Raw genomic sequence first — 22,056 nt, 5'->3', positions numbered from 1 at the left:
TCTTGAAATTATTATTGAATATAGTCACCCTGTTGCACTATCAAATGCTAGATCTTCTTCATTCTTTCTAACTACTTTCTGTACCCATTAACTATCTTTACTTCTGCCCCACCCTCTACTACCCTTTCCAGCCTCTGGGAACCATCCTTCTCCTCTTTATCTCTGTGAGTTCAATTGTTTTGATTTTTAGTTCCCACAAATAAGCAAGAACATGGGAAGTTGGTCTTTCTGTGCCTAGCTTAATTCACTTAATATAATGAGCTCCAGTTCCATCCATCTTGTTGCAAATGACAGGATCTCATTCTTTTTTATGGCTGAATAGTGCCCCATGGTATATATGTACCACAAATGTGGTAAAATTTGCAGGTAGAGAAAAGTGCATCCAGTCAGGATGATGGATGGTGGTGATGGTCATCAAACTCTTAAGTTTACTACAAATCATGAATTGGACACTTAGAATGGGTGATCTTTTGGTTTATAGATTTTATCTTAAGTCATTTTAAAAAAAAAGGAAATAGGTGTTCACACTACAGTAAAGACTCTGCTTTACTTGGTGATGGTGGGATGCTGGTAGCTTAGTTCAGTGGAATTCTTTGCTAACCCAGAAACCTCACTGTAGCTGGGATTTCAACCTCAACCACCCAACCACCTGTCTCTCCATCCACCAAACGAATACTTGTTCAGCTCCTATCAAAGACACAGGCCCCAACTTTATTTATTCATTTTGCTCCCAAACTTAAATTGTGTGATTTATTTTAATCATAAAGTAGTATATTTAAGAATACATGGGGCCAGGTGCAGTGACCCATGCCGGTAATCCCAGCACTTTGGAGGCCAAGGTGGGCAGATCACAAAGTCAGATCAAGACCATCCTGGCCAACATGGTGACACCCCGTCTGTACTAAAAAAATACAAAAATTAGCTGGGCATGGTGGCATGTGCCTGTAATCCCAGCTACTCAGGAGGCTGAGGCAGGAGAATTGCTTGCTTTAACCGGGGAGGCAGAAGTTGCAGTGAGCCAAGATCACACCACTGCGCAGACTCCAGCTCGGGCAAGAGAGCAAGACTATGTCTTAAAAAAAAAAAAAAAAAGAAAAGAAAAAAAAAAATACATGGGTGGCCGGGCATGGTGGCTCACGCCTGTAGTCCCAGCACTCGGGAGGTTGTGGTGGGAGAATTGCTTGAGCCCAGGAGTTTGAGACCAGCCTAGGCAACATATTGAGACCCTGTCTCTAAATAAAAAAAGAAGGAAAAGAAAACATGCGAACATTCTTTTTTAAGGAAGCAGTAACCTATAGTGTAACATACATGCAGAGAAATACACATGTAGTAAGTGTACAGCTTGATATGTTTTCATAAACTGAACAGAACCTGGACCCAGATCAAGAAACAGAACATTGAGAACTCCAGAAGCCTGCTCATGTTCTCACCCCATTTTTTCCATGGAAGTATCTATTCTAAAACATTTGAGGAGTAAAGAAAATCATCCAAAGAAAAAAAAGAGAGAAAAACCTCCTGCTGTCCACAGATACCTGCTAATGTCATTGGTGTTTATTCTTCCATCGATTCTCAGAGTTGAGATTTGTTTTCTATTTTGTATAGGTTTTCTAAGCCACATATTCCTGATAAAGTTTTTCTTCCCTGTCGTTCCCAACTTTATTTTATTTATACATGTATTTTATTTTTATGTTTTCTGTTGAGACAGCATCTCACTTTGTTGCCCAGGCTGGAGTGCAATGGCACAGTCTTGTCTCACTACAACTTCCGCCTTCTGGGTTCAAGTGATTTTCTGACCTTAGCCACCCGAGTAGCTGGGATTACAGGCACGCACCATCACGCCCGGCTAATTTTTGTATTTTTGGTAGAGACAGGTTTTTTCCCATGTTGGCCAGGCTGGTCTTGAACTCCTGACCTCAGGTAATCTGCCCACCTTGGCCTCCCAAAGTTCTGGGATTACAGGCATGAGTCACCGTGTCTGGCCGGCCCCCAACTTTAATCAGAGCTGTTGCTGACAAGGGCCTCTGAAGGAAAAAGGGTGGCCAGGAGGAGAAATATTTCATGCCCCCTTCCTCTGTGGAGTTCTGACAAGCTGAGGTGATCTGAAGAGACAGGAAGCCAGGAAAGGAGGGACGATGAAGGCAACAAATTCATTCTTTCATCAGCTCCACCCAGCCCTGGACAACGCTGGAAGGCATCTGAGATGTCAGCAGCTAGCCTCCTCTTCATTCCGTGCCCCTCCTCCCCTCTGCAGCTGTTTCTCCCTCCACATTCCTGCTGTCCTCTGTGCTCAGCACCTTCCTGTTCTTTTCAAAAGCATTCTCAGAAAAGGGCACAGAAGTCACTGAAGCTCAGGTGGCAGAGACTGCTAAACTAAGGTGTCGCCACACGCCTTCTGGAGAAGGTTTGTTACAGCGGGATAATCCCCGGTCACTTACATGCATCTAGTAAACAATTTGCATTTAGCAAGTTTCTGGATGGCTCCCTGAGATCTTACTCCTATGAGCACTTGGGTGGTTGAGTGTGAACTGCAGCTATGAAAGTGCAGTGCATTCAGGCTGGGCGCGGTGGCTCACGCCTGTAATCCCAGCACTTTGGGAGGCCAAGGTGGGCAGATTACTTGAGGTCAGGAGTTTGAGACCAGCCTGGCCAACATGGTCAATCCCGTCTCTACTAAAAAAAACAAAAATTAGCCAGATGTGGTGGCGCGGGAGGCTGAGGTGGGAGAATTGCTTGAACCTGGGAGGTGGAGGTTGCAGTGAGTGGAGATCGTGCCGTTGCACTCCAGCCTGGTTGAAAGAGCGAGACTCTGTCTCAAAAAAAAAAAAAAAAAAGAAAGAAAGAAAGTGCATTCAGGGTGAGGAGGTGAGTGTAGAGGCTTGAGCTGTCCCGTGTTGGTGTCCTGCAGGCACAGACATCAATGGGGCCCTGCAGAGGGCCATCAGGCTCCTTAACAAGTACGTGGCCCACAATGACATTGGAGACCGGAGCGTGTCCCTCATCATTTTCCTGACGGATGGGAAGCCCACAGTCGGGGAGACACACACCCTCAAGATCCTCAACAACACCCGAGAGGCCGCCCGAGGCCAAGTCTGCATCTTCACCATTGGCATCGGCAACGATGTGGACTTCAGGCTGCTGGAGAAACTGTCGCTGGAGAACTGCGGCCTCACACGGCGTGTACACGAGGAGGAGGATGCGGGCTCGCAGCTCATCGGGTCTGTGGTCTGTCTTCGTAGGCATGCGAGGCTGGTCGAGGGGCTGAGGGGTGGCTGCAGTGGGAACTCAGAGAGGACTGTGTTGCTGCATCCCAGACTTGCATCCACTGACAACGATCACAGCTCATTGCAATGGGAGGTATCACAATGTGTTTTGAAGCCCAAATTCGGATCCTCCTTTGTGACTTTAGGCAAGATTTTTTTTTTTTTCTTGTGATGGAGTTTCACTCTTGTTGCCCAGACTGGAGTGCAATGGTGTGATCTCAGCTCACCGCAACCTCCACCTCCTGGGTTCAAGCGATTCTCCTGCCTCAGCCTCCCGAGTAGCTGGGATTACAGGCATGTGCCACCATGCCCGGCTAATTTTGTATTTTTAGTAGAGATGAGGTTTCTTTCTCCCTGTTGGTCAGGCTAGTCTCAAACTCCTGATCTCAGGTGATCTGCCCACCTCAGCCTCCCAAAGTGCTGGGATTACGGGTGTGAGCCACTGCACCCAGCCCTAAGCAAGATTTTAAGACAGCCTGTACCTCTGTTTTCTCATCTGTAAAATGAGGATTATGGTTGGTTGCAGAATTTAATGAGAAAATCGCTATATAAAAACACCATGTAAAGCATTGGCACAGTGACCATCCCATATTAAGTATTTCATGAGCTCTTGTGGATCATTGACATCCTGATATTTCAAAGCACTTTTTAGTCAGTGTACTTTTATTCTACCCTGTGAGTAGTAGAGTACTGTTATCTCCATTTTGAGTACTAGTTAAAAGATACTTTTATTTAGAAGCAAAACCACCCGATACAACTGGTAAATAATCAGATTATTTTGAGGTGGAGAATAAATGAGATCTTTTAAATGAGAGGTTGGGGAAAACTTAGGTCTTTTAAAACAGAAATAGCTTTCCTCGGATATTATGTCGCCACACACAGTCTGCCACGTCGCTGTTGACTGAGTGAAGTGCCAACTCCCAGTGCAGCGTGAGGCCCTTGAATCTGCGTCGTGGCATGTGTGGTATCTACTAAAAAGCAAAGGGGAGGTTTGGGTAGATTTATGGGTGTTTAGTAGCCATAATCAAAGGACGTTTATTAATGATAAATGGAAGTAGAGGCCCCTAAGGTGTGCAGTAAAGACAGGTCCTCGGTTTGGGATTTGCCACCATTTCCTCCCGTGCTTAATGAAAGATGTAAATGAAAACACAGATTTGCTTCCCACATTTTAAAAATTATTCAAAGCTAGAGTCAAAGGGGAGAATCTGATGCACTGGATAATAGAATTGAGATTCAATAAGGCATTCAGAAGCAAAAGCAATTATGCTGCAACAAGTCAGCTGCACTGCCATCCCACTGAAACTGTGATCAGTACCCGGCATTTATGAGAACTTATGATACACCAGGAATTTCTATGTGCATTATCCCGGATGATGCTCACAGAAATCCTAGGAGATAGGTGTATTAGGGTAAAGGCTATGCTGCAGTACAGAGATGATGAAAGGCAAAGGCTGAAATAAGATAGCCATTTACTTCCCTCTCCTGTAATGGTAACAGGCTAGATCCTGCTCCCGAAAGTCATTCAGGGACCTAAGCTCCTTCTGTTTTATTGCTCTGCTTCCCTCAGGTGTTGTCCTTAATGCTATAGGATTGAAATTTGGTCACTATCACTCTAGTTTTCTAGCCACAAAAAGGGAGAGAGAAAAGAAAGCCAGCATGAATTTTAAGCAAATATTGAGAAGTTGCACATCTCACGCCTACCCATATTCCATTGGGAGGACATAATCACGTGGCCATTTGTGGCCTCGATGGAGGCTGGGAAATGTAGTTTGTAGCTCGATGGCCAGAGCTCAATTCTCATGGAAGAAGGGGAAAATGGACTTTCGGGGACAGCTAGCAGGTGACCAAAGAAGTACTGTTAACATCCTGATTTTATAGATAAGGAAACTGAAGTTCAGAGAGGTTAAGTCACATGTCCCAAGACACACAGCAAGGAAGCAACAGAGATGGAAGTCTAATTCTGCAGCCTATACTTTCTAGATCTTTTGAAAGGGAATTTTAATTGTCTCCGTACTTAAGAAGCAGTCATGTAACTTAACTACAAGAAAAGCAAATGCAAGCAAATGTTATATGCACAAACTCACACAAATCAGGTTTCTCAAGTAGAATGTGCTGCTTAAAGCTCATCTGGAATTTGTATTTGGTTCTAAGAAAAAGGTTTTTTAAGAGGTCCTTTGAGAAATGTAAGTGTGCACAAAGGAAATTTACAAAGAATAGCAAGGGAATCTCGAAACCGTATCACAGGAAGAATAGTTCATGAAACGGGATTGATCGGGCTCAAAGGAATCACAGCATTGGTTTTTAAGCATCCAAATGTCTGTTGAAATGGATTAGACTAATTCTGTATTGTTCCAGAGGCAAAACTGAAACCAGTGGGTGGAAATTTCAGGGAGGAAGATTTTAATCTCCTAGAAGGAAGTTCTTTCTCATCATGAGGGCAGTTGAAAAACAGCTCAGGAGCCGTGTGAGAGAATGCATCCCTCCCATCAGTGGCGTTCAGCCTGCTGCCTCGGACCTCCTGGCAGAAATATTGTGTGGGGGTGCCATGTTGGACTCGATCGCTTCTAGAATCAGACTCATCCCCCTGAGAGTCTGCATTTTCCTTTAGGACTGTCCTGTCTGCTGTCGGAGCAGGGCCCTGATCTCCCGCTTTCCCTGTGCTTCCACCGCAGGTTCTACGATGAAATCAGGACCCCTCTCCTTTCTGACATCCGCATCGATTATCCCCCCAGCTCAGTGGTGCAGGCCACCAAGACCCTGTTCCCCAACTATTTCAACGGCTCGGAGATCATCATCGCAGGGAAGCTGGTGGACAGGAAGCTGGATCACCTGCACGTGGAGGTCACCGCCAGCAACAGTAAGAAATTCGTCATCCTGAAGACGGATGTGCCTGTGGGGCCTCAGAAGGCAGGGAAAGACGTCACAGGAAGCCCCAGGCCTGAAGGCGATGGAGAGGGGGACCCCAACCACATTGAGCGTCTCTGGAGCTACCTCACCACAAAGGAGCTGCTGAGCTCCTGGCTGCAAAGTGACGATGAGCTGGAGAAGGAGCGGCTGCGGCAGCGGGCCCAGGACCTGGCCCTGAGCTACCGCTTCCTCATTCCCTTCACCTCCATGAAGCTGAGGGGGCCGGTCCCGCGCAAGGACGGCCTGGAGGAGGCCCACGGCATGTCGGCCGCCATGGGACCTGAACCAGTGGTGCAGAGCATACGAGGAGCTGGCACGCAGCCAGGTACGAGGCACCTGTACCAGCCAGGTGTGGGGGGCGCAGGCCTGAGATGCCACTCACCTCCTCCACAGGGAGCCCCAGCAGCAAGCTGTGTTAGTCCATCTTGCTATAATACTTATAAACAATAACCCAGACCGGGTATAGTAGCTCACGCCTGTAATCCCAGCACTTTGGGAGGCTGAGGTGGGATCGCTTGAGGCCATGAGTTCAATACCTTGGGCAACACACAGAGACCCTGTCTCTACAAAAGAAAAAGAAAATGTAATTATCTATGTGTGGTGGAATGCCTGTAGTCTCAGCTACTCAGGATGCTGAGGAAGGATCAGTGCAGCCCAGGAGTTTGAGGCTGCAGTGAGCCATGATTGTACCACTGCTCTCCAACCTGGGTGACAGAGCAAGACCCTGTCTCCAAAAAACAACCAACCAAAAAGCAGTAACCCTGTAGAGAGCTCATAGTCTTCAGAGAGTATTGTACACTGTTGTACGCACATTGCTATACACTGTGGCTGTCTAGAGAAATGAGAAAAAGGTGGCATTTGAGTCAGAAATACCACCTAGTGAGGTCAGTCCATCAATAAACCATCAATAAACTGAGTGCTTGCCAGGTTTCAGGCATGGGCAGAAGCACTGAAATGAACATACCAATGCCCATTTTCAGTGCCTTTCTATATTTTCAAGCACTTCAGAGTTTTGTAGTATAATTTAATTGTATGCTTGATTTTATCTCCCCGAGAGCACGTGGGAAGGACCAAGGTACGGATTCTTACAAGAATCCAGTCTTTACATGTCAGTCTCTGAGAATCTGAACAGAAGCAGGCACGGTCAGTCTCGGTGCCATTCTGCTGGGTGTGTGAGTAGAGACCAGAACAAGAGAAAGGAAACACAGTTAAACCAAAGCAGGGCATTGTATTCCTGGCAGATCTGCTTGTGGAAAATCGCGTTTCATATGCATCACATTTTTTTGGGTTCCTGTCAAGTTCTGTCTCCTAGGAGAGGAAACAGGTTGATCAGGCCCTACTCTGTACCCTACCAATGCTGTCCCATTTATTCCTCACACTCTAGAGTCTTAGAAAGACCTGGGTGTGGAGAAAGCATGCAGTTAGGATGCACCAACCTTCCTGACCAGCTGTGAGGCCTGAGGCAGGTGTCTCAACCTCTCTGAGCTTCCGTTCCAACTCCCCAGCCCTGAACGCAGAGCTAATCATAATTTCCCTGCAGGGCTATTGTAAGGACTACCTACATACGGAATGCCATGGGCACACAGTTTTGCACAAATGTCAGACACGCCTTCCATGGAGACACGGAGTACCAGAAATTTATTGATAAGTTCAGACCCCGATAGCGAGGTTACAATTAACGCGGCTATTTCAGAAAGGATGGAGCTTGTCTTGGCAAAACTTACACAATTTTTGCTGTGATTAAAAGCATGTGGCAGGATGCTATCACTTTCTACTCATGAGATCCATGCCACATCCAGGAAAAATGGCTTTCTGAATAAGATCTTGATGACAGGTCATCAGCGCAAATCTCCACAGCTTCAGGAGAGATCAGACCCAGGTGATACAAGACTCGGGGCTAGAAAGACAGACAGAGGAGATAACCAACTGATTACTCAAAAGGGGTTTGTTTTTTTTTTTTTTTGAAAGATTCTTCCTTTCCTTAAAGCTCTGATGGTTTTTAAATTTAAATTTTTTTTGAGAGTTGGTGGCAGCTGCCACTCCTCAAAGCAGTCATCCATCCTCTTTCCTGTCAAATCTACGTTCTGCCCAGATCATGCTGGTCAAGACCAGTCTTGAGAAGTGGGTGCCTCAAGAACATTTCGAGACCTCACTCGTTAATTTCTGTGAGCAGTAAAAACCAGAGAAGAGAAGCACAATTTTGCTAGTACTAACAATTTGACATAAGTTATTGATTTTATTTATAGATATTAATTACTTTTAGGTTATTCTTTCATTGAATATTCAGAGCACCAGTACTTTGAAATACAAAGTGTTTCAAAATCTTCTGCTTTGTGAATTCCGCCGCACACGTAGCTACAGACACTGGATTATAACTGTACCTCTTTTTTTACATTGTTGTTTGTTTTTGTTTTTGTTTTTATCGTGAGCGTAAAACTTACCACCTTACCCATTTTTAAGCGTACAGTTCAACGCTGGTAAGTGATGTTAAGTATATTGACACTGTGGTGAAACAGATCTCTACAACTTTTCCATCATGCACATCTGAAATTCTACAGGCCCACTGAACAACTCATTTCTCCCTTCCCCTGTAAATATATCTCCAGTGTGATAAAATATTTTCCCCTATAATATACACAAAAATAACAGAATAGTATCTAATTCATAGAAGAATAAAATAATTAATCCTGCACACTTTACACTCCACTTGTGTAGCTTCTATTATTTTCTTTTCTTTTCTTGTCTTTTCTTTTTTGAGACAGAGTCTCACTCTGTTAACCTGGCTGGAGTGCAGTGGTGCAATCATGGCTCACTGCAGCCTCAATCTCCTGGGCTCAAGTGATCCTCCCAACTCGGCCTCCCAAGAAGCTGGGACTACAGACGTGTGCCACCTTGTTGGGCTAATTTTTTTTTTTTTTTTTTTTTTTTGTGAGACAGGGTGTCACTATATTGCCCAGACTGGTCTCAAACTCCTGGGTTCCAGTGATCCTCCCACCTTGGCCTCCTGAAGCACTGGGATTATGGACATGAGCCACCATGCCTGGCTTTACTTGTGTGTTTTGAGGCCAAGCTCCCTTTTTGAGACTGATGATGGTTTAAAGGGTTTTTTGATTCTTTAAGCTATTACAAATGTACCTAAAAGCTGTGTTTTAGTCATTTCTGCTGTCTCCCTTTGTACTTCTCTCTTCATCTTCTTTAATGAATGACCATGATGTTCTCCTCCTCCTTTTTAGGACCTTTGCTGGAGAAGCCATACCAGCCAAGAATTAAAATCTCTAAAACATCAGGTAAAGAAAAGGATGCGGTTGTGTGTGGATTGAGAGTAAGAGATGTTTAAAAAGTCTGAAACCAGGCCAGGTGTGGTGACTCACGCCTGTAATCCCAGCACTGTGGGAGGCCGAGGTGGGTGTATTGCTTGAGGTCAGGAGTTCAAGACCAACCTGGCCAACATGGTGAAACCTCGTCTTTACTAAAAATACAAAAATTAGCCAGGTGTGGTGGCAGGGGCCTGTAGGAGAGGCCGAGATAGGAGAATTGCTGGAACCTGGGAAGTTGAGGGTACAGTGAGCCAAGATCATGCTATTGCACTCCAGCCTGGACTACAAGAGGAAAACTCTATCTAAAAAAAAAAAAAAAAAAGTGTAAAACCAAGAATTCCTTGAAGTCAGTTAAAAATACCAGCTCATTCAGCAACGTATCAAGCCCACAACGTGAGGCAGAGCCTGAGAACCGCAGCTGTCATGAAACCATCACATAAACACTGTGGAGATAGCACAGTCCCCAGGAATCCTGGCAGGAAACCCAGTGGAAGAATAGATGGGTGGCAGAGGCACATTCTGACCCTTATTGAGTTTGGAAGACATTTGTTTTAGAGATCCGGAACGTGCATCCTTCCAGCCTCTGCTATTACAAACATAAAATGGTGCTACCAAAATAAAAACGTCTGGTGTGACAGGCAGGCTTTGTTTTTGTTTTCATTTTTTTCAGTTCGTGGCTTCAGAAGGGAAGAACAGATTTTTTTCAAATGTCATGACATTTCCTTTTGCCAGCTTCCTGGGACTATAATAAAAATTCAGAGGGAAGAACAACCTATGACTGGGTTTTGTTCTGCTGTGTCCGCGTCATCCTCTGGAAGTCTTGATCATTGCCTTTCTGCTGCTGTGCTATACGTGCAAGCTCCTAAAGCCAGGGACATCCCAGAGATTAGCCGTGGATATAGAGTCTGCACCGTCTCCAGGAGACGGACTGTAATTCCTTTGAACACACACGTAGGCTTTTTGGAATGCCAGAAAAGCCTCCTCTTGGATGCTACCTGGAGTCATGCCTTTTTGACCCCTCCCCACTTTTTTGGATCAAGCACTATCTTTCCTTGTAAAGAGATTTGGACGATTTGAGTAGAAATGGTGTGGTATGTGCACATAGAAATTCTCAGAAAACTGTCAGATGAGCTAGACAGTTGCCCTCTGTCTCCATGGGTCCTGCATCCCAAGGATCAAACCAAGAGCAGATCGGAAATACGTGAAAAAGGAATTGCACGTGTATTGAATGTGTACGGAATTTTTTTCTTGTCTTTATTCCTTAAACAATATAGTGTAACAACTATTTACATCGCATTTCCTTTGCATTACTTGTTATAAGTAACCTAGAGATGATTTAAAGTGTATGGAAAGGCTGTGCGCAGTGGCTAAAGTCTGTAATCCCAGCACTTTGGGAGGCCAATGTAGGTGGATCACCTGAGGTCAGGAGTTCGAGACCAGCCTGGCCAACATGGTGAAACCCCATCTCTACTAAAAATACAATAATTAGCTGGGCATGGTGGTGCATGCTTGTAATCCCAGCTACTCAGGAGGCTGAGGCAGGAGAATCACTTGAACCCAGGAGGCAGAGATTGCAGTGAGCCGAGATTGCACCATTGCACGCCAGCCTGGGTGACAGAGTGAGCCTCTGTCTCAATAAATAAATAAAAATAAATTAAAGTGTATGGAAGGCTCTGCGAAGGTTATATACAGGTACTACACCATTGTATGTCAGGGACCTGAGTACACATGGATTTTAGTATCCATGGGGGTCCTGGAACGAATCCCCCATGGACACCAAAAGACAACTGGGTGCGTGCCTGAAAAAATGCCGGCAATGCGGGTGAGAACTTGGATCTCCTCTGGGGGCCAGTTTTTCCCCAGCAGCAAAAGACCAGCACCTTGAATTTCTTCATACGTTGCAATTTTCCGGGAAGTTGAGGCGCTTCCCAGGGAGAGCAGCCAGATCCTCTCAAGGGCCCTTCTCAGGGATGCTGGGCCAGAAAGGGTTTCTCAGCACTGAATGCAGGGATGTTAGTTTGTTGCAGCATAAAAGCCAACTCTGTCTGGCTCATGCCTATACTGTGCACAGAATGCATGCAGACACATCCATGTGCACGGAAAGCAGAGGGGCATTCAAGAAACAAGTTGTAGGCTGATGCGGTGGCTCACGCCAGTAATCCCAGCACTTTGGGAGGCTGAGGTGGGTGGAATGCTTGAACCCAGGAGTTTGAGACCAGCCTATGCAACATAGTGAGACCCTGTCCTTACAAAAAATAAAAAATTAGCCCGGCATAGTGGCACCTGCCTGTAGTCCCAGCTACTCAGGAGGCTGAGGTGGGAGGACCATTTGAGCCCAGTAGTTTGAGGCTGCAGTGAGCTATGATTGCAGCACTGTGCTCCAGTCTGGTCAGCAGAGTGGGACCCTGTCTCAATAAAATAAAATAAAATAAAATGAAATAAACAAATTGCACGTGGAATATAAATTAGAAGATAAATCTCCAATCTAGTAAGAGAATTGATACAGATTCTCAAGAAATCTTTTATCCGTATAATAAAAGGCAAGGCTGTTCACCTTTAACAGAGGTGAATATGAGAACAGACAAGAACTGTCAGCTGAACTTTGTGGTCTCATCTGTGGACAGAAATTTCAGAGCAGTGAAGTGTGTGTGACCCAAAGGAGGGGTTTCCGCCAGTACCCTGACTGTGTGCCTGGCCGCCTACTCACTTTTTGCTTCCCTTGCCCCTGCATCTAAGCTGGGCATGGCTCTCAGTGCCTGCGTGCAGGGGTGGCATACAGCTGATGCTGCGAATGAGCCTAGGATAGCCTGTGGCTTTCTGGGAGAAGCAGCGCCATAGATCTCCCGTCATAGGAGAGGAAAGTCCTCTGCGTCTGTGCCAGTAAAGGAGAAAGCAAATAGCAAGGGATGTCTGCCTGGGGAATGGAAGCATGGGAACTGAGTACCAGTAGAGGGTGTGTAGGGATCTCTCTTTCCTTCTCCTTTCACCTCTGGAAGCTTAGGTGTCTATGCTGAGCTTAGGTGTGATGAAAGGAGCATTATATTGGAATTTGAAAGACCTGAAGTCAAATATTGACTGCGAACTCACTGGGTAATTCTGGGGAATCGTTTCCTTCCCACTCATCTTCCTCATCCGGAAATTGAGGATACCTCCTTCCAGTATCGTTTTCAGGATTCAATAAAGTCATTCATTGGCGTGAACCTGGGAGGCGGAGTTTGCAGTGAGCCAAGATTGTGCCACTGTACTTGAGCCTGCAACCTGGGTGACAGAGCGAGACTCTGTCTCAAAAAAAAAAAAAAAAAAAAAAAAAATTACATCATTCATGAGAAAATAGAGAGTAGCACCTACACAAGGAAGGTACTTAATACGTGTCTTTCTTTTTCTCTCCTTTTTCTTCTGCTCTGGCAGTGGATGGCGATCCCCACTTTGTTGTGGATTTCCCCCTGAGCAAACTCACTGTGTGCTTCAATATTGATGGGCAGCCCGGGGACATCCTCAGGCTGGTCTCTGATCACATGGACTCTGGTAAGTTCTACTTTCCACTGTAGCATCTGGGCAAGGACAGGTAGGTGCTGCATCCGCCTCTGTTCTTCAGATGGATGTCCAGTGATCTGAGGGCCACCTGATAGATGCTCAGTGAGCGTTGTCGGTGGTTAAGGGAAGTGCACGGCGCTCCTGGACTTACGCATCTGACTCCCTGCTTTATGACAAGTGCCGCCTGGCCTGGGGCACGTGCCTTCGGAGTTGTTTGCCTTGTGAAATGGAAATAGGCACACTCTGTTGGCCTGACAAAGCTATTATAAAGTGGATCAAATGAAACTGGATGTGAAGTTGTTTTGTAAATGCTTAAGTGCTTTAGAAATCCACTGTGTAGGCTGGGCACGGTGGCTCATGCCTATAATCCCAGTACTTTGGGAGGCCGAGGCGGGCGGATCACCTGAGGTCAGGAGTTCAAGACCAGCTTGGCCAACATGGTAAAACCCCGTCTGTACTAAAAAATACAAAAAAATTAGCCAGGCATAGTGGTTGGCACCTGAAATCCCAGCTACTCAGGAGGCTGAGGCAGGAGAATCTCTTGAACCCGGGAGGCGGAGGTTGCAGTGAGCTGAGATCACTCCAGCCTGGTGACAAGAGCGAGACTCTATCTCAAAAGAAAAAAAAAAGAAATCCACGATGTATTAGGATGTATTATTGTGTATTATTGTCATAGTGTCTATCCATTCAAAAGCTGTGATGTCAGGGAGGCCAGGGTTCTAAACTCATGTCACTTTCTTGATGACTTATACAGGACGCTCAGCTGTTAATCCACAGCTCTGTCTGTGTGCTGTGAACGTGTATGGTCAAAGGGGCTCTGTGGACCCTGTCGGTCTGTAGAGGGCCTGGGTGAAAGAGATTAGCACAGAGAAGGCTTATTCCAGTTCAATGCAGGTAACAGGCCATGTCCAGCTCTGTGAGGACAAGCTTTGGAGTGGGCACCCTGGCACTTCTCACTGCCAAGAATGTGAGTGTCTTGGAATGTTGGGTTGCACAGGGTCCCCCGGCAGGTGACATGTGTGATGCAATTACGTAGAGTTTGATCCTGGGGTTCCTTCAACACATCGTTTTCTTACGGGACTTTATAGCCTCGGAGCTAAATCTCTACTGTTTTTCGAAGGGCTCAGGAGCAAGATAGGACCTAACTGTATATGTCCTTGGAAATACCTCCTATTCTAGGAGCAGTTCCCATGGTTTCTGTCTTCTGCGAGATGTCCGTGATGGGAACTCAGCCCGAAAATGCTTAGGACTTTGAGGCTGGAAGAGCATAGGCTCTTCTCATGCTGGGATTTCTCCCCTCCCCTGACCCCTTGCCCCAGAGAAGGCCCTCTTTTCCTTGAATGTCTAAGAAGTTTTATTGGAAAGATTATTCTCAAAGCAGAGAAAACAAAAGTTAATTATATAGCAATCTTTTCTTATTGCAAATTGCAGCTTTGCCTGAGAGCAAAACACATTTTTAACGTGCATCGCCTAATTCAGCCCCAAACATCTCTAGTGCAATTGCCATCTGTTTGCTATTCAGCCATACAGCACGGAACCCTGGGGCTTGGTTCACAGGCCTTGCTCAAGTCCGGAAAAGCCCCAGTGGTGTTCAGAATGATGAAGAAAAAAAGAAATGATTTGATTTGATAGCAGCTTACAATTTACACAAATGCTACCTCCTGGGATCCTCACAGAAATTCTGTTAGGTTTTTTATCTGTCCATCCATTTTACAGATAAGGAAATTGAGGCAGGTTTTTGTTTTTGTTTTTGTTTTTTTTGAGATGGAGTTTCACTCTGTCGCCCAGGCTGCAGTGAAGTGGTGCCATCTTGGCTCACTGCAATCTCCACCTCCCGGGTTCAAGTGATTCTCCTGCCTCAGCCTCCCCAGAAACTGGGATTATAGGTTTGTTTTTTTTTTTTTTTTTTTTTTTTTTGACTTGTCTAAGGATGAACACCCAAGTGGAGGAAGAACTTGAGTTTTTGGACTAAAAACAAAACAAACAAAGCTAACTTTGCATTCTCCCGCACTGCTCAGTGGCATCGTAAGATGTCCGAATTAGGATCAGCAGCCTCTGGTGGATACGAAATACACATCAGGGTCATACAAGAGTTGTTATCACTATAGCCACACTGGAAGGAAACCAAACGAACATGGTAAGCTGTGTGTAGATGCACAAATACTTAGCTTCGTGCCTCCTTCTACGGTATCTTGACCCAAACCTACATCCTCCCTCCTCTATCCCAAGATATTGGTCAGACAACAGTAAAAAATCCACTCATAACTTTACGCTTTCCCTCATTCGTTCACTCACTTAGTAACCACTGAGTGGCCTCTGTGTGTAAGTCCGACAATGTTTTTGGTACTAGAGATACAAAGATAAGCCCAAAGGAGGAGGGAAATTCTAACTTGATGTGTTGGGCAGGGATAGATTTTTTCTTCCTTTTTTTTTGTGTGTGAGATAGGATCTTACTCTGTAGCCCAGGATGGAGTGCGGTGGTGTACTCACAGCTCACTGCAGCCTTGAACTCTTGGGCTCATGGGAACGCCTGGACTCAAGCGAACTAGCTGGGACTACAGGCATGCACCACTATGACCAGCTGATTTTTTATTTTTAGTAGAGACAGGGTCTCTCTGTGTTGCCCAGGCTGGTCTTGAACTCCTGGGCTCAAGCAATCCACCTGCCCTGGCCTCCCAAGTGCTGGGATGACAGACGTGAACCACCACTCCCGGCCAGATTTTCTAACCTGGTTTTTTTCCCCTTGGCCTTTGAGGTGTGACAGTGAACGGAGAGTTAATCGGGGCACCCGCCCCTCCAAACGGCCATAAGAAACAGCGCACTTACTTCCGCACCATCACCATCCTTGTCAACAAGCCAGAGAGATCTTACCTCGAGATCACACCAAGCAGAGTCATCCTGGATGGTGGGGACAGGCTGGTGCTCCCCTGCAACCAGAGTGTGGTGGTGGGGAGCCGGGGGCTGGAGGTGGCTGTGTCTGCCAATGCCAATGTCACAGTCACCATCCAGGGCTCCATAGCCTTTGTCATCCTCATCCACCTCTACAAAAAGCCAGCACCCTTCCAGCGACACCACCTGGGTTTCTACATTGCCAACAGCAAAGGCCTCTCCAGCAACTGCCATGGACTGCTAGGTAGGAAGCGGTGCTCTCCTCACGCTGGGTATAGAGGACAGAGTTAAATTTCCCAAGCAAAGCCGATATTGCCAACACCTTTAGTTTGATTGAGAAATTCAATAGGAATGTGGTTTTTATTATATGTGCAGTCAGCATATGTATGTATGTGTGTGTGCATATATATACAGTCTATACATATACATAATATACATATATGTATACACAGACTGCATATGTGTGTATGTATAGTCTCTATATAAATACATAATATATATACAGTCTATGTACGTGTGTATAGTCTGTATATGTATGTATGTGTGTATATATATAGTCTACATAATGTATTATTTATAATATGTATACATGTATATATGTATTATATATACAGTCTGTATGTGTGTATATACATATACACAGACTGATACGTATGTATGTATATATACAGTCTATACATATATATGTCAGTCTGTATATGTATGTGTGTATATATATACAGTCAGTGTATATGTGTATGTATGTATACAGTGTGTATGTATGGTGTGTATATATACATATAGTCTGTATGTGTGTGTGTATATATATACAGTCTGTATGGTGTGTGTATATATACACAGTCTGTATATGTATGTGTGTGTATATATACAGTCTATATATGTATACAGTATGTATGAATGTGTATATATATGTATGTATACAGTCTATGTATTTATGGTGCATGTGTGTGTGTATATATGCAGCCTGTGTGTGTGTATACGCAGTCTGTATATATGTGTGTATATGCAGTCTGTATATGTGTGTGTGTATATATATACATGTATATGCAGTCTGTATATGTGTGTGTATACGCAGTCTGTATATGTGTATATATATATACAGTCTGTGTATGTATGTATATATGTATGTGTACAGCCTATGTATGTACATATATATATTCACACACACACACACGCCTTGCTTAATGACAGGGATACATTCTGAGAGATGCATCGTTATGTGATTTGGTCGCTATATGACCATCTAGAATATCCTTACACAAACCTCTCTAGATAGTGTAGTCTACTACCCACCCAGCTAGGCTCTGTGGTGTCTCCTGTTGCTCCAAGGCTACAAACCTGTACAGCGTGTGACTCCATGGAATACTGCAGGCAATTGCAACATGATAATAAGTATTTGTTCATCTAAACATATCTAGACATAGAAAAGGTACACTGAAAATATGCTATTATAATCCTATGGGACCATCATCATATTTTCAGTCCATCATTGATTGAAATATCATGATGTGGTGCATGACTGTATATGTGATATAAAAATTACATATGTAATATGAAAATTAGATTGCTTCCTGGGCTTTCTGGGCTAAGAATGGGCTTTATAAACCAGTAGTTCTCTTTAGCCTTCTGGGAAAATGAATGAGGAATTGGAGTGTAGTCACCTGAGGGTCCAGTTCCTTTGCTCTCAGCAAGAAGACACAGAACCGAAGCAGCTCTGCCCACCGCCCAACCTGAGCAACACCCCACCAGGGGAGGCATCCACGTGGCCGTGCGCAGCACGCGGGCCATTCTACCCAGCTTTCTCCAACGAGCCATTTCGCATGGGCCCCTTGCCCAAAAATAAAAAGCAAGCCATTGTCAGGGCTCAGTTTAGTAGGCAGGATTTCCTGACTCTTGAACTGGCTGCATTTCGTGGGGCCTGGCGGCCCAGTGTGACCTCTCTTTGCAGACACAGCTCTTTATTCCCGTGGCCTGAGCAGTGCTGCCATCTGACCCGGAGAGTCCTGAGGACGAGGGTCAGAGATGAGCTGAGCTGACTGCTTTCCACCCTGCACCCAACACAGACCTGAGGCTGATAGAAAGGAGGTGGGCCTGTGACTGGGGAGAGGACAGAGGAAAGACAGAACACTTCTTCCCTCTTTATCTGCCCCATCCTGTCCTCTGGACTCAGTAGGAGACCATGGTTATCACTATTTGTAGGTTAGGCAACTTTCTAGTGTTAGCAACTGGGAAGCTTCCAGCAGTCGTGGGTAAATCCCATGGTGTGGATAAATCCTCAGCTGTCTCCTCTCTGCCCCCAGAACACATGTTCTTCCATGACACCAGAAAATGTCTCAGCTCCTGCTGGGAGAGTCCAGTCTTGGGCTGTGGCCAATTGTAAGCCTTGCCGCCACTGACAGCACTGAAGTTGGATTTCAGTACGAGGTTTCTGCATTTGACTGAGACCCGATGCTTTTCTTTGTCCTCCCAGGTCAGTTCCTGAACCAGGATGCCAGACTCACGGAAGACCCTGCGGGGCCCAGCCAGAACCTCACTCACCTTCCGCTCCTTCAGGCGGGAGAGGGGCCTGAGGCCGTCCTAAAGGTGAAAGGCCACCAAGTCCCAGTGGTCTGGAAGCAAAGGAAGATTTACAATGGGGAAGAGCAGATAGACTGCTGGTTTGCCAGGAACAACGCCGCCAAACTGATTGATGGGGAGTACAAGGATTACCTGGCATCCCATCCGTTTGACACAGGGATGACGCTTGGCCGGGGAACGTCCAGGGAGCTCTGAAGCTGGCAGCCTTAATGATGCAAGTGCATGAAGGACCGTGATGTGGGGAGGCCATGGGGCAGCTCTTTTTTTTTTTCATGGCTGTACATGCCTCAGCTCCTGGCAATTAGCTGGACTCCATGACCCACCCCTGGTGCAGAGTAGATCTGACATCTCTCTGGGCAAAGGGTAGGGGCGGGAAGCCTGAATGCAAATGTCATTTCTCTCTACTCCCTCTTCCTGCCTCTCCCTCCCTACCCTGTCCACATCCACGGAGGGGAGAAAGGTCGTAGCTAAATGCCACCAAGTCTGTGTCTTGTCCCAGCCTGCTTATCTGTTCTGTTAGCCTGTCATAAAGTAAGCCTTTCTGGTGAAGGAAGGTTGCTATGAACCTTGTTTTCTTGGTGGAAATGGCCCAGTTTGGGCACTCTGCTTTTTGCCTTACACTAATGCTTAGAAAGCTGTCTTTTCAGTGGTGTTGCAGCCCCCAGATGTGTGCCAGCCTCTGCTACAAAGGAATCTCTCACTGAGTCCAGGCCACCAATCATGCAAATAGCCCATACATTTGATCGTTGTAAACCATGAAGTCTTTTCTTACGAGAGGTTTTTCTTCTGCTGTGGTATCTTGCCCTTAAAAATTAGTTTTCATTAAAAGGAAATTTGATTGAAAATAGAAACATCTACAGCTCAAATACTGATCTCTTTCTAATGGGCTTTGTAAACCACGTGACTTTGTCAATGGCTGTTCTCCAGTTTGTTCCAATAAGCTAAAGGCTTTTAACACACAGGACATTTTACTGGCGTGTTGTGGTGCTGAAGAGTTGGCCAAGTGAATGATGCATCTTTTACTTGGAGCTCTCCAGCCTTTGTCATAGTTCCCAGACCTTTTTTCCTTGTAGTCCTCCAGGAGGTAATCAGTTACATGTGCAGTGCTAGGACGGGAGGCAGAGCCGGCTCAGAGAAAGTCCACCAGCCCACCTATCGCAGGAAGCGTGTCGGTGCTTAACGGGCAGATCACGAGGTCAGGAGATCAAGACCATCCTGGCTAACACGGTGAAACCCCGTCTCTACTAAAAAATACAAAAAACTAGCCGGGCGACGTGGCGGGTGCCTGTAGTCCCAGCTACTCGGGAGGCTGAGGCAGGAGAATGGCCTAAACCCAGGAGGCAGAGCTTGCAGTGAGCTGAGATCCGGCCACCGCACTCCAGCCTGGGTGGCAGAGCGAGACTCCGTCTCAAAAAAAAAAAAAAAAAAAGCCAGGAAACCAGCATGAACAGGGGCTCTGGTTCCAAAACTTGGACAAACCTGATGCCCTAAGGAAAAGGTTAAGATCAGAGGGTGCTTCCAGAGCCGATGAACGTCACCCTTCAGCAGACGGATACTGGGAGCGCTTGGGCAGAGAAAGACTGTGGTCAGGGAAGTGGAATGTTTCTATGCAGGCCAGAGTTTAAGGCTCGGGCTGGCCTCACAAGAGGCTTCTTCCATGGGGCTTGACACCAGAGCAGCCCCCGTGTGAAATGCGAAGGCATGCTTAGCACTGGGAGGGAAACCTGAGTTAAGAAAATTGTTTATCATGTTTGCCTTCCCTGGGGAAACATTCTGGCAGTAAAATGACATCCACATGTTCCTGTCGGACGCAGCGGCTTCGGAACGGGTTAGCGCTAGGGGACTATCCGGGCTTGTCTCTCTCTGCTTTGTGAACCCATCACACCAGGGCCTGTCTGCTGTGCTGTTTATTTGCCTTCTGTCTTCCCAAACTCAGCTGCCTGTGTTCATGCCAGAGGTGCAAAGGCTGCCAGCCAGTGCTGCTGACATGCTTTCAGATTGTAGAGCTCAGAGAAAGGGAGCGGGAGCTAGAGGTAGCCAGGGGCTGGCCAGGCTCCCTGAGGCCTTCCTATTATGTAAATCCCAGCCGGACAGACAGCCCTGGAGCCAGGTGGCCCTGTCCCCTGTGGAGCACTTGGAGCAGTGATCTGTTGTTCCAGGTGTTTAAGTCTTGACACTGCAGAAAAGAGGACGTTATTAGGAAAGACCAGTTCCTACTGCCTGTGCTGCTACTTTAAGAGCTGAGAAAAACATTCCAATGAGATACCCATAGCTAACTCGCTTGCTCAGAAAAAAAAAAGTAACAAAGTTGAGCTTTTATTTTTAAAAATTATATTTTACTTTAGACAAATATCACCTTTTTTCCTCTTCTTCTTTAGGTGTAGATTTTTTTTTTTTTCCCTGCAAATGGGGTCAGTACCTGAAAGCCCCAAACCCCATACTGAGGTAATAGTTAGGAACTTTGCATTTGATTAAAAAAAAAAATAGCATTTTCTGTTGTCCACGTGTGTTGTAACAAGCTCTTTAAATGCAGGGGAAGGGAGAAATTCTCAGATAGGGAAACTGAGGCAGAGAGTGCCACGGAGTGGTTTGTGCCAGGTTATACAACATACTTACTGCAGGGCTATCCTGAACCTCCAGAATCGTTTTGTTTGCTTTGGCACTGTTTCACCATCTGGGCAATCATTGACTTTCCTGGAGCATTTATAAACCAGGGTGAGGGTTGTTCCTAAATGAGAGATTGAATGAGATGAAGAAGTATGTCATAATTAGAGGAGATACATCTCCTTGTTATCACAATAGTTAATGTGTCATAATCACTGACTAACTGGGACCTTGAACAAGTCAGCATCTCTGCCTTTCAGTCCCCTCCCTTGTCTAAAATTGAGAGGCATCTGGATGAGTCGTCTTGAAGGATCTTCTCATTTAAAGGTTCACATTCCTAAAATGAAATGGACTGAAAATGAAGGAACGTTGTTCTTTATCCTCCCCTGACCCCCCATGACCCCATGCTAGGTGCACCATCTTCCTCCATTTGACTTTTTAATGCTTTACAACTTCAGGCTAAAGGGAGGGGATATTGGGAGGAGAAACCATCAGGAGATTCCCTCGGTGCTGCAGCTGTGCTCAGGAGGCCAGGGACTGGGAATCGGAGTGAGCGCCTCTGTGTTTCTTTAGGGAGTAACATTCAACATTTAATTGAATCATGTATCCTGATAGGTGGATTAGGAAAGGATTCGTTCCTTTAAATTTATGTTTTGGCTAAACTACATGCCTTGAATTGAGTATATATGTCTTCCCCAAATCCATATGTTGAAGCTTAAATCCTGAATGTGATGGTTCTTGGAATTGGGACCTTTGGAAGGTTATTAGGTCTTGAGGGCAGAGCCCTCACAAATGGGATTAAGGCCCTTATAGGAAGAGACTTGGGGCCGGGTGCAGTGGCTCATGCCTTTAATCCCAGCATTTTGGGAGGCCGAGGTGGGCGGATCATGAAGTCAGGAGATCTAGACCATCTTGGCCAACATGGTGAAACCCTGTCTCCACTAAAAATACAAAAATTAGCTGGGCGT

The 22,056-nt window shown here is 45.8% G+C and overlaps 1 protein-coding gene across 2 annotated transcripts in view; it reads left to right on the top strand.

Moving 5' to 3' along the window:
• ITIH5 (inter-alpha-trypsin inhibitor heavy chain 5) overlaps positions 1–19,348 on the top strand; it is a 102,988-nt gene extending 83,640 nt beyond the window's left edge. The window contains exons 9-14 of one of the 2 annotated variants that reach the window (XM_010389373.2): positions 2,906–3,215; positions 5,933–6,492; positions 9,401–9,454; positions 12,893–13,009; positions 15,774–16,151; positions 18,378–19,348. In XM_010389373.2, coding sequence (XP_010387675.2) covers positions 2,906–3,215; positions 5,933–6,492; positions 9,401–9,454; positions 12,893–13,009; positions 15,774–16,151; positions 18,378–18,679 — 1,721 coding nt within the window. In that variant the 3' untranslated portion in view covers positions 18,680–19,348. Of the gene's footprint in view, positions 1–2,905; positions 3,216–5,932; positions 6,493–9,400; positions 9,455–10,154; positions 11,141–12,892; positions 13,010–15,773; positions 16,152–18,377 lie in introns of those variants that run through there. The other variant, XM_010389374.2, reaches the window with a different exon arrangement.
• Positions 19,349–22,056: the final 2,708 nt, after the last annotated feature.

Source organism: Rhinopithecus roxellana, chromosome 11 (genome assembly GCF_007565055.1).
Source record: "Rhinopithecus roxellana isolate Shanxi Qingling chromosome 11, ASM756505v1, whole genome shotgun sequence".
Classification (NCBI taxonomy): domain Eukaryota; kingdom Metazoa; phylum Chordata; class Mammalia; order Primates; family Cercopithecidae; genus Rhinopithecus; species Rhinopithecus roxellana.
The sequence above is the reverse complement of the archived record's forward strand: the minus strand, read 5'-3'. Positions and strand labels throughout refer to the sequence as shown.